We start from the raw sequence: 13,456 nt of genomic DNA, 5'->3' as shown, positions 1-13,456 counted from the left end.
TAACACCACCAGTTTGATACTGACAAGGTCGTGGACCAAAGACACAGGACTAACTTCAATAGTAACAAACTCTGGTGCAAGTTATTTGTCAGGGATCATTTTGTTATAATATTTGTGTGAATGGGAAAATGCTTGAACATGCACCGATCTGGTATTCCATATGTTATTCAGTGTAAATCTAGTCACATCCAAACTGAGAAAGGATCTAAGAAGTTGGGCTGTTATTAGTATAAGAACACTATTTTTGTGCATGGTTGTGTACACTGCATATATGACAAAGGCAGAGTCTGAAATTAGATAGACAGAAAGAGAGGACCATTCTTTGTCCTAAGGCACAACCTAATTGTGTCATAATGATAGATTTCTATTTGACTGTGAATTGTTAGATAGATAGATAATGAATAGTTTATGCAAATTATTGAGACTCATTTCCTGACCAAGACTATGCCCAGAACATGATTTTATTATAAAAATTAATTATTCAACATTATTTACCAAAGAATTTCTCTCGCAATACCTTACTACACAGCTCAGCTACAAACAGTTCATCCTAAATACTTGGTGTTTGAACTTTAAGCTGTTTCAACTGGATACATTTTTAACATGCTCTGTTTCCCTTCCCTGAGTGGATCAGTTCATAGAATCATAGAATATCAGAGTTGGAAAGGACCTCAGGAGGTCATCTAGTCCAACCCCTTGCTCAAAGCAGGACCAATCCCCAACTAAATTGTCCAAGCCAGGGCTTTGTCAAGCCTGACCTTAATAACCTCTAAGGAAGGAGATTCCACCACCTCCCTAGGTATCTCATTCCAGTGCTTCACCACCCTTCTAGTGAAAAAGTTTTTCTTAATATCCAACCTAAACCTCTCCCACTGCAACTTGAGACCATTACTCCTTGTTCTGTCATCTGGTATCAATGAGAACAGTCCATTCTCTATGGAATCCCCTTTCAGATAGTTGAAAGCAGCTATCAAATCCCCCTTCATTCTTCTCTTCTGGAGACTAAACAATCCTAGTTCCTTCAGCCTCTCCTCATAAGTCATGTGCTCCAGCCATCTACCAATGTGATATATGCCATCATGTGCCAACAATGCCCCTCTGCCATGTACGTTGGCCAAACCTGACAGTCTATGCAACGAATAAATGGACACAAATCTGACATCAGGAATCATAACATTCAAAGACCAGTAGAAGAACATTTCAATCTCTTTGGTCACTCACTAACAGACTTAAAGGTGGCAATTTTGCAACAGAAAAGCTTCAAAAACAAACTCCAACAAGAAACTGCTGAACTTGAATTAATATTCAAACTAGATACCATCATGTTAGGTTTAAACAGAGACTGGGAATGGCTGAGCCATTACACACATTGAATCTATTTCCCTATGTTAAGTATCCTCACACCTTCTTGTCAAACTGTCTCACGTGGGCTCTTGATTATCACTACAATTTTTTTTTCTTCTGTTGATAACAGCTCATCTTAATTAATTAACCTTTAGGGTGGGTAGGGCAACTGCCACCTTTCCTGTTCTCTGTATGTATCTAGTTAGTCTCTAAGGCCTGGGCTACACTAGCAAAGAGGTTCGAACTAAGATACACAACTTCAGCTATGCTATTCATGTAGCTGAAGTCAAAGTATCTTAATTCGACTTACCTGGCCATTCTCACACTGGTAAGTCAACTCCTGCGGCTCCCCTGCTTACTCCGCTTACTCCTCCCACCAAGGTGGAGTACAGGCATTGATTCATGTCCAGACTAGATGTGAAAAATCGATCCCCAGTACATCAAACACTACCTACCAATCTGGCAGGTAGTATAGACATACTCTAAGGTGCCACATGTACTCCTGGTATTTTTGCAGATACAGACTAACACAGCAGCTACTCTGAAACTAATCATTTTTGTTGACCTCTGCTGTGCTCTTTCCAAATCCTTCTTGTAGTGTGGGGCCCAAAACTGGGCACAGTACTCCAGATGAGGCCTCATCAATGCAGAATAGAGGGGAATGATAACCTCTCTGAATCTGCTGACTGTGCTCCTACTTATATGAAAGGAATGTGTTATAAGTGAGATTTGAATCTAGGTCTCCATAGAAAGACCAAAACAGATGATTGGTGGAAAGACCAAGTCTTAGACCACTCAGCCAGCCTGACATTAACCATGTTAGGCAGGTTCCTTAAAAAGGAAAGGACAAATCCTCAGCTGGTGTAAATTGTTATATCTCCATTGAAGTCAACAGAGATCTGAGAATTTACACAACCTGAGGATCTATTCAGAACACTCATAGTTGTGAATTCGAAACTCCTCTCCATTGAATATTCTGCACTTAAGACCTTGATCCAGCAAACCACTTCAGGGCATGCTTAACTTTAAATACATGTGCAGTCCCATTGAAAACTGGAAGTTAATCTCATGCTTGTGTTTTGTTGGATTAAGGATAGGGCCAACTGGTGTCAGACTTGCCACTGCCTCAGTTTCTCCCCTTTCCCAATTAAACAAACTGCTACAATTGGTGCATGTAAATTTATCTCTGCTTCTGGGATCTGGTCATTGACATAAAATAAATGTTTATCTCAAAGCCAGTCTCTCCAGGCTGCTTTCTCCAGGCTCACCAAGCCATTACACTCCTCCTGTGCTCCTAAGTCCCTCTGCGGATTCTGTTCCTGCCCTGCAGTACAGGTCACTCCAGCCAATCTTCCCCTCTGGAGAGCTCCTTCCCAAGTCCTTTCTGACCCTGGATCCACCCTGGGTCCCCTTCAAGAGACTCTCTGTGCCCTGAAATTCTTCTAGTCTTTACCCTTGGATTAGAGCATCAGGTCCAGCTCTTTCTGCTTCTCAGGCCCATTCCAGACTCTGGGCTTCTCCAGAGACACCTCTGCTGAGTCTGTCCTACCCACCAGTCCCCTTTGCTCTGATAGATCAGGCTCCCTCCTGTGATTCCTGGTCACCCTATCCAGCCACAGCCCCAAACTCAAACCTGTCACTTGGGATTGAATAACAGGGCAAAAGTGTGGATGAGCAGAGAGAGAAAAACACTGACAAGGGTTTCCACTGAGGAAGGATGTAGTGCCACTCTCCACATCATCAGTGCTATGGGGTATTATCAGGAAGGGCTCCTTGTCAATAAATTACTACAGAGTCATTGGAGCAGGGGACTGGACCATGGGTTTGCCAACTCCCAGAGGATTCTGCTAATCACCAGGCTAGGGAGTCACTCTGGTGCTTGCTTTCTTTCTGTCCCAATGACGTCTTTATCCAAGATGGATCAGATCAAATTGAGGGCACTCATCTCAGAATATCCTACAGTGCAGTGGTTAGTTGACTCACTTGAGAGATAGCAGATCCCTCTTCAAGTCCCTTTTCCTCATCAGGCAGATGAGGGATTTGAACAAGGGCTCTCCCACAGACCAGCTGAGTATCCTAGCCACGGGTCTGACAGCTATGAGCTAGAGGCTCAGCCACATTGCAAAAACATACCATACGTGCCCGACTCTTGGAACACAAGCCAAGATGGATGCTTTCCACCAACCTGGACTGAGGCACCTAGTACTGCAACAGGGGTAAGGCTTAGCACAGACCCTGAGGGGAGGAATAGCTCAGTGATGAGAGCGTTTTTCCTGCTAAACTCAGGGTTCAATCCTTGAGGGGCCATTTACAGAGATCTGGGGCAAAAATTGGGGATTGGTCCTGCTTTAAGTAGGAGGTTGAACTAGATGAATAGGAGTTTGGGGGTTTGAAAGTGTAGGGCTGTTACCATCTCATTTGAGACAGGGACCTTCTCACCTCTAACTCACACAGATCAATTTGCTCCCAGCTGGGTATCAGTTAAAGGTTATTCCGTTTGCTAGATATCTGACAGTCCATGGTAGCTGGGCACCTTTGAAAATTAAGCCTCTTTGAAAATGCCAGCTGAAGGCTTTGGGAAGCGGAAATTTACCCAGCCTCATATTTACAGTTGGCCTATCCTTTATCTTTGGCCAAACAAAAACACCAGAAAGAATCAGGCCTGAGCTTTGGAGTGTTCAACACCCACCTTGCATTCATCACTGGGCACACAGGGACCATTCACCCCTCAAGTTTACTAGTGGCAGTGTTATCACAAGCATTTAAGCTGTATGAACTGGATTGGTGATCTGTGTACAGTTCATAAGAATGATCAGGGCCAGCTTTAGACAGTGCGGGGCCCGATTCATGGGGCATGTACTCTCCCTGCGGCACTTCGGATTTCTGCACTCCAGCTGAGGAAGCAGGGCTGCAGGGCTCCGGCCACAGGAGCAGGGCAGACGCACTTGCCATTCTCGGGCCGGGGAACGAGGGCCAAGGGATTGCAGGGCTCTGGCTGGGGGAGTGGGGCTGCGGGGTTGAAGGGCTCCTGCCAGGGTAGCGAAGTCCTGGGACTTGCTGCGCTGTGGCTGAGGGAGTGGGACCAAGGGGTTGCGGGGCTCTGGCTGGGGTACCGGGGCAGCGGAACCTGCCGCGCTGCAACTGGGGTAGCGGGACTGCTGGGTTGCGGGGCTCTGGCTGGGGTAGTGGGGCTGCAGGATTGTGGGGCTCCGGCCGGGGAAGCAATACCTCAGGGTTGCGGGGCTCTGGCCGGGAGAGTGAGGCCACGGGTTTGCGGGGCTCCGGCAGGGGAGCAGGGCCAAAAGGCAAAAGGTGACCATAATATTGTTTCAGTCTGTGTTAGGGGCGGCTCCAGGCCTCATCACGCCAAGCCCTTGCTTGGGGTGGCAAGCCAAGGGGGGCACTCTGTCGGTCATTGGGATGGGGCAGGCAGGCCTTCTTCTGTGGCTTGCCTGCGGAGGGTCTGCTGGTCCCGCGGCTATGGTGGACATCTCGCAGGCGTGCCTGCGGAGGGTCCACTGGTCCCGCAGCTTAGTGGAGCCGTGGGACCAGAGGACCATCTGCAGGCACACCTGCGGGAGGTCCACCGAAGCCGTGGGACCAGCAGAGCACCCCCACGGCATGCTGCCATGCTTGGGGTGGCAAAATGTTTAGAGCCACCCCTGGTCTGTATGTTACTTGACATCGTGTATCCATTGTCACTATAGAAAGGAAGGGCTCTGCATAGACTGAAATTTGCCTGAGCATCAATAGAAAATGTTAAGTAAAATTTGATTTAAAAATTAAACTTGGAGCTTTGTCATCTTGTGTCATCATTTTTATTTCTTAGCTTTCAGCTGTTTAAGTGAACTCTAAAACTTTCAGATTGACTGTTTACTATCTGACATTGTATCTCTCTAATCTCCTTCATAACCATCATTGACTTTTTTCCATTTTAATACTATCCCATAGTATCAGAGACAGTGAGAAAAATAGCAAATAAAGTTACATGACTATCTTTCTATCTGTACAGAGAACTATAGATACACATGCATCTGTCCCACGTAGAAAGATGTGATGTATTCCCCAACGGTCATACTGGGTCAGATCAATGGTCCATCTAGCCCAGTATCCTGTCTCTACCAGTGGCCAACACCAGATGCTTCAGAGGGCTTGAACAGAACAGGCAACCATTGAGTGATCCATCCCCTGTCCTCCAGTCCTAGCTTTTGATAGTCAAAGGTTTATGGAAACCCAGAGCATGGGGTTGCATCCCTTATAATCTTGGCTAATAGCTACTGATATACCTATCCTCCATGAACTTATCTAATTCTATTTTGAACCCCATTATAATTTTGGCCTTCACAACATCCCCTTGCAACAAGTTCCACAGGTAGACTATGCGTTGCGTGAAGTACTTTCTTTTGTTTGTGTTAAACCTGCTGCCCATTTATTTCATTGGGTGACCCCCTGGTCCTTCAGTTATGTGAAGGAGTAAATAACATTTCCCTACTCTCTTTCTTCACACCATACATGATTTTATAGACCTCAATCATATTCTCCCTTTGTAGTCTCTTTTCTCAGTTGAATAGGCCCTTTTAAAATAGCCTTTTAAATCTCTCCTCATATGGAAGCTTTTCCATACTCCTAATCATTTTTGTTGCCTTTCTCTGTACTTTTTCCTAACTTTAATATATCTTTTTTGAGATGGGGTGACCAGAACTGCAGGCAGTATTCAAGGTGCTGGCGTATCATGGATTTATATAGAAGCATTTTGATATTTTCTATCTTATTATCTATCCCTTTTCTAACAGTTCCTAACATTCTGTTAGTCTTTTTGACCACCACAGAACATTGAGCAAATGTTTTCAGAACAATATCTACAATGACTCCACTTTCTTGAGTGGTAACAGCTAATTTAGACCCCATAATATTTTATGTATAGTTGGGATTATGTTTTCCAGTGTGCATTACTTTGCATTTATCAACACTAAATTTTATCTGTTGTTTGTTACCCAGACACTCAATTTTGTGAGATCCCTTTGTAACTCCTTGCAGTCAGCTTTGGACTTAACTATATTGAGTAAATTTGTATCATCTGCAAACTTTGCCATGCCAGTGTTTACCCCTTTTTCCAGGTCATTTATGAATATGTTGAACAGCACTGGTCTCAGTACAGATCCTTGGGGGACCCCACTATTTATCACTTTCCACTAGGAAAACTGACCATTTATTCCTATTCTTTGTTTACTATCTTTTAACCAGTTACTGATCCATGAGAGGACTTTCCCTCTTATCCCATGACTGCTTATTTTGCTTAACAGCCTCTGGTGAGAGACCTTATCAAGGCTTTCTGAAAGTCCAAGTACACTGTGCTGAGTGTATCACCTTTGTCCTCATGTTTGTTGACACCATCAAAGAATTATAATAGATTGGTGAGGCATGAGTACTCTTTACAAAAGCCATGTTGACTCTTCCTCCAACATATTGTGTTCATCTATGTGCCTGATAATTCTATTCTGTACTGTAATTTCATCCAATTTCCTGGTATTGAAGTTATGCTTACTGGCCTGTAATTGCCATGATTGCCTCTGGAGACTTTTTAAAAAAATCAGTGTTACATTAACTATCTTCTAGTCATCTGATCCAGAGATTGATTTAAGCGATAGGTTACATACCTCAGTTAGTAATTCTGCAATTTCATATTTGAGTTCATTCAGAACTCTTTGGTGAATACCATCTGGTCCTGGTGACTTATTACTGTTTAATTTATCAATTTGTTCCAAAACCTCCTCTATTGACACTACATTCTGGGACAGTTCCTCAGATTTGTCACCTAAAAAGAACGGTTCAGGTGTGGGGATCTCCCTCACATTCTCTGAAGTGAAGACTGATGGAAAGAATTCATTTAGATTATCTGAAATGGCCTTGTCTTCCTTGTGTGCTCCTTTAGCACTTCAATCAACCATTTGGTCCACTGACTGTTTGATAGGCTTCCTGCTTCTGTTATTATTATTATTAATATTATTATTATTTATTATTATTTTGCTGTTAATTTTTGTTTCTTTTGCAAGTTCTTCAAAATCTCAACTCAGGCAAAGCAACAGAGCTCCTTAGCTCTATGCCAATTTACACAAACTGGGGATCAGGTCCCACTGACTTCAATAAAATTACGGCTGATATATACTAATGTCATGAATCATTGCACCTGCTGCTTAATGAGCTGTTGTCTGAGGTAAGAAAAAAATTGGAATTGCTGAGAAAGAAAGAAAGAAAGAAAGAAAGAAAGAAGTTGGGTCATTCGTTCCAATAGAATAGGAAGACTAGATATAGAAAATCTTAGTAACACTGAATTCCTCCAAGTTCTATCCCGAGGACTGAATGAATCAATCCTTAACCATTAAAAGTTACACTTCTAATTAATCTCAAAGGCAAAAAATTAAGGACGTGCAGCAGAGCTAGGAACTTGTGACTTGTCTTCAGTTCAGATTCACAGGCAAAGAATATGGATTTGAAACTGTAATGGGACAGATCCCCAGCCGATGTAAATTGACATAGCTCCATTGGAGAGAGTGGGCCAGATCCCAGCCTGTGTAAATCAGCATAACTCAACTGAACACATGGAAACGACTGTGGGCTAATACAATGATGGGTGCATGACAGGTAGATAGACTAAACAATACTGATGGTTGAGAACTGAAGGAATCACAAGCTGATACAAACTCCACAAAGACCAGCACAGTAAATTTTCTATCTCAGTTAAATATATTTTGGGGGATTAATATGCAGGGGAAATTTAAGAACATAAATGTGAAATTACAATCTGATCTGGTTTTGACTTTTAGTATCAATGTAATGAAATATCTACTGCTGGCCAGAATTTTTATTCCCTTCTGCAAAATTCTGAATTTTCACTGAAACCTCAAAATATGAGTTTTATTTATGTATTTATTTTTCACTTTTTGTCTGTCAAAAAATTCAGCTGAAAAATGCACATTTTAAGATTAAAACCATTTTTTTTAGTTTTCAGTTCTCAAAGAATAATCAATATTTCCAAGAAAATATTCTGAGAAAAAATTGTTTAGCTGAAAACTGAATTTTCCATCAAACAAACAAACAAACAAACAAACAAACAAACAAACAAACAAACAAACAAACAAACAAACAAAATGTATCAACACATAGCTTAACAAAGAGAAGGTTCACAGCACCTACCTAGAGAAAAAAAAATTGTGGGTCAGACCGAAATTAAGGAATCACTATAAGTCCCATGTTAGGCCTGGAGACACTGAGGCACAAAGAATTGAGCTAACCTAGTGTCTTGATCACCTTTCTAGCCACTGTTACCTGGCTGTACTTGTTATCATAGGCTGGGATGTTAAAAGGAGTCTAAGGGAGTTCATGTCTTACTCCCTTAGGCTCCTTTGCAAAACTCAGGCTTAATGTTTCTGAAATTCAAGAGAAGCCCAGGCCTTGGAAGTTAATGAGATAGACACAGGACCAGGATTGCAAGATGTTTAGGCACCTAAGAATGGAGATACAGACCTATTGGGATTTACAATAACACCTAAGCACATTAGGCTCCTAAATCCCATTGAATGTCAATAAGACTTAGCCACCTCGCTCACTTAGGAGCTTTGATAGATTCCGCTAGGCATCTGTCTCCATCTTTAGGTGCCTAAATGCCTTTGTAATCCTGACCCACAGATAACATAGAACTGGGCTGGAGTTGGGGAACTTTGGAGGAAATCCTAGGGCCTGTGCTATGCAGAGGGACAAACTATAGGATCATAATGGCTTCTTTTGGCTGTCTCTATGACTCTTTAAACTTTTGCCTCTGGGCCTCTGCTTTTGAGCTGTGCAGAGCTCCGGGGAGTGACTCCCATAACCCTGAAAATAGACATGGATAAGTCACCTTCCACAGCATCAGTTCTTTAATATCAGTGAAGCTCAAAGCCAGCTGCACACAGCTCATCTACTGAGGGTAACAAGTCTGTGCCTAGCTCTGTCAGATCAGTCTAAGAGTGAGAGGAGAAATTACTCGTACATGGCTTAGCTTTTGACTTCTAGATACTCCAGTGGTGTTAACAATGCAGTTAGATAGCTAATGACCAAAGAATCCTGGCACTGGAGGATCGAATGCATCACAAGTTTGGGAAAAATCCACAATGACCTGCACAGTAAGTTCATTATTTCAATTTAAAATGTTTGGGGACTAATATACAGAGTATACATAAGACCCAACATATAAATTACATTTTGAACTCTGTAAGGCTTTTGCTATCTATTTAGTCATACATCTAGATCCAGTCCGAAAAAAAAATCAGTGGAAAATTTTGACTTTGCACCAGAAACATGAAATCAGAAAAGTTTTGGAGACTTGGCAGCCAAAAACTATTTTTTTCAGCTGAAACCTTGAAAACTAAAAATTTTAATTTGAAAACTAAAGAAAACTGAAGTTTCCAATTTTTTTAAAAAATAATATCACAGACACTTTCCCTGATCATTTTTGTTTAGTTTAAAATCCTGTTTTTGAAAACAATAATTGGAACGAAAATTTCTGACTGCCCCTTATTGGAAATGGAGTTGTTAGCAAAAGTGGGAAACATCAATAGTTGTGAATAATACCATGATTTCCAACCCATTTGTGCTATTGCAATTGTGTTTATTTCAGTTTCAAGGAATAGCGAGTAGACGATAAAAACTGAGTAACAAGCAAAGCTGTTAGCCACAGAATGTGTTTTACAACCACTATTACCTTTAACCTAGAGTAGGAGTTGAACTGGCCAGCTAAGGTCTGGCTATTATGATACAACCTAAGAAGAGAAAGAAGGTCAACAGAAAGAGAACCCAGCTCTTCTATTCTAGCATCAGAGCCTCTGCCCCACACTGGTGCCAGCCAAACACCAATGCTCTTGATAAAGGTACAGAAGACAGACATAGTAAGACACAGACACTCCCCACGGGAGCTCACAGTGCAACTAGACAAGGCCAGGGCTGACGAGAGGGTGGGAAGCCGGTATAAATTACTGGGACCCAGTGGTCAGGAATGGGGCCCAACTATGCTGCATATGTGATTTTAATGTAAGTTTTTTTTAAATGTTTAATTTTTTTAATACATTCTTTAAGAATAAATATTTTCTTTTCCTATTCTGTGTTTCATTTGTATACCAGAGAGGGCATTTTTTTTTCTGCACATCAATACAAATGCTGGGTAAAGATTTTTAGCTAGTCCAACCTTGCTGGGGGGCCCAAAATTTTTTTTTCACCAGGGCCTGAATCCGCTCTCAGCAGCCCTGGACAAGGCAGGGAAAGGGAGATAGGAACTATTAGAGATCAGCTGGTGCTCAGTGTGCTGGGCATGTCTGCGTCATGTTTCCCTAGGACAAGGGAATCAGGCTGTGCTGGTGGTTTAGAAGTTTAGTTTCCTGTCCAAGGGGTGAACTTGCTGTGTATCATAAGACTATATGACAGGAAGGGACCTGAGTCATCAAATCCAATCCTCTGCTACCACTGGCAACCCCGTCATATAATCTCCATCAGAAACTGACCCATTCCCATGTTAATCTAATTGGGTTGTCTGCTCTGAGGGCTGTTCCTGGCCCTCCCTTCTCTGACGGGGACAAACCTTCTCTGCATTTCCAGTCTAAATTTACTCATGGACAGTTTATCACCATTTGTTCTTATGCCAACACAGTCCTTTAGCATCAACAGCTCTTCTCCCTCGCTGGTGTTTACCTCTCTGATCTATTTACAGAGAATAATCATATCCCCTTTCAACTGGTGTTTGGCTAGGCTACACAAACCAAACTCGCCTAGGCTATGTCTAAACTAAGGGCTAGGGGTGTAATTTCCCGTTTACATACTTGCACTAGTTTGATGAGTGCTAGCGCGAGTACAAATAGCAGTGTATCTGTGGGGTCATGGGCACAGCTACAACCTCCTCTGTGCCCTGCAGGAACGTGGCCAGCTGTGCCCCCACTGTCACTGTCCATGCTATGGTGGCTACACTGCAATTTATACTCATATCAGCTCTTATTGAGCTACTGCGAGTGTGTGTATGCAAGCTGGGAATCACACTCCTAGCTCATAGTGCAGGCAGTGCCTGATTCTCCTCTCCTAAAATAGCTCTCCATTGTCGCAATAGCAGGACCATCATTCCTAAGATTGTTCGATTTGTGTTGTGACTCATTCTATATTTACACTACTTTTTATTAAGCCACATCTTGGATGGATAGTCAGATGGTGGAAATGGAGCCATCCTTTGACTGTAAGGGCGCTATATCGATTTACACTAGTATGATGATAATGCACCTGAGTCGTGGTGTGATTGTCAGAGGTGAGCAGGCAGAAGTGCTCTATCTTGACATTGCTTTTGCCCCTCCCTCCACAGGCAGCATACGATGTCCTGAGAAGGAAAATATCCAACCAAACTACTGTGACTGAATTCCTTCTCCTGAGTTTCTCTGAGACTCGAGAGCTCCAGATTTTACACTTTGTGGTGTTTCTAGGGATTTTCCTGGCAGCCTTGATGGGGAACATCCTCATTATTGCAGCTATGGCCCTGGACCACCATCTTCACACCCCCATGTACTTCTTCTTGATGAATTTGTCCATGACAGACCTTGGATCCATCTCTGTCACTGTCCCCAAGTCCATGGCCAACTCCCTATTGAACACCAGATCGATTTCTTATTCTGGGTGCGTTGCCCAGGTCTTTCTCTTCATTTTATTCATGGCGGTTGACCTTGGTTTTCTCACCATCATGGCATACGACCGCTACGTCGCCATCTGCAAACCATTACACTATGAGTCTCTGATGAACAGGAGAGCTTGTATTGAAATGGCAGCCAGTGCTTGGATCAGTGGTATTTTCTGCTCTGCACTGCACACTGGGAACACATTTGCATTAACCTTCTGTGGAGGCAACATGGTGGATCAATTCTTCTGTGAAATCCCACAGCTACTCAAGCTCACTTGCTTTGACTCATATCTCAATGAAGTTGGCGTTATTGCCTTTTTTGCATGTTTGACTATAAGCTGCTTTGTTTTAATAATTGTGTCATATGTTCAGATCTTCACCACGGTGCTGAGAATCCCCTCAGAGCAGCGCCGACATAAAGCCACCTCCATCTGCCTCCCTCACATCATTGTGGTCTCCTTGTTTATTTGCACTGGGATCTTTGCCTATGTGAAACCACCCTCCATCTGTCCATCAGGTCTGGATCTTGTGGTGGGTGTGCTCTATTCCGTGGTGCCACCGATCATGAATCCAATCATCTACAGCATGAGGAACAAGAAAATTAAAAGTGCTCTGAAGAAACTGACTCAGTGAACATTATTAACCAAGAATAAAATTTCCAGATTTCTTCCAAGACCATGACTTCATTCTGTCTGACTTTTTAGATAGAATTATTGTCTCCACAGGAATGTGATGTGCAATCTCCTTATGTAAAATGAGTTGTAATGATCAAAACTCAGTTAACTAAAGTGAATAGAGTTACTTTAGGCTTACACCGGTGTAAATTAGATAAGATCGAACTATCTATATATTTCTCTCTCTATATTGCAACAAACCAAAACAAAACTTTAGTTAACACTGTAGTTTAGTTAAGGTTGTCCCCCGGAGCTGGCAATAGCTAGTGGTAATCATCTGCTTGCACACTAGCAGCATTGACTGTGTCCACTGCAGCTCTATTGAATGGTAAAGGCAGATATTGGCACACACACAGGAGGGAATAGGGGCTGTCAGCCATACCTGTTCTGCATCTATTTTCCCCCAGTCCCCTGTCACTCACTATCACGTCCCCCTTTGCAGTGCCACACCCTCCCCTCCACTCCACCTAGCTCCCATTCCTCTCCAACTGACCCACCACCCCATTTATCCCCCACTTTAATCACTCCTCTGTTGCTATCCAAAACCCCTCTTGGTGAGCTTTTGACAACTAGCAAAATGCCTTGGCCACTGCCTGTAGCTGGAATCCTGATTATCTTGATCATTGCTAAAAGCAGCTCAGGGGTGAGCGAACACAAGACGTGAGCATGAGCCTGCATCCTTCCTGGTAAGCTCTCTTTTTGAAATTGCTGAAGTTTGCATCTTAGAAAAACAGGAAGTCTGGCTATAGTTTTGACT

At 42.8% G+C, this 13,456-nt stretch overlaps 1 protein-coding gene across 1 annotated transcript; it reads left to right on the top strand.

Moving 5' to 3' along the window:
- Positions 1-9,491: 9,491 nt before the first annotated feature.
- Positions 9,492-12,658, top strand: LOC127032119 (olfactory receptor 14A16-like). The gene is made up of 2 exons (XM_050919150.1): positions 9,492-9,503; positions 11,717-12,658. Exons 1-2 carry the CDS (start codon positions 9,492-9,494, stop codon positions 12,656-12,658), a joined length of 954 nt encoding a protein of 317 aa, XP_050775107.1.
- Positions 12,659-13,456: the final 798 nt, after the last annotated feature.

The sequence above is a fragment of the Gopherus flavomarginatus genome, chromosome 12 (assembly GCF_025201925.1).
Source record: "Gopherus flavomarginatus isolate rGopFla2 chromosome 12, rGopFla2.mat.asm, whole genome shotgun sequence".
NCBI classification, from domain to species: domain Eukaryota; kingdom Metazoa; phylum Chordata; order Testudines; family Testudinidae; genus Gopherus; species Gopherus flavomarginatus.
Note: the sequence above shows the minus strand (reverse complement) of the source record. Positions and strands in the feature narration are given on the sequence as shown.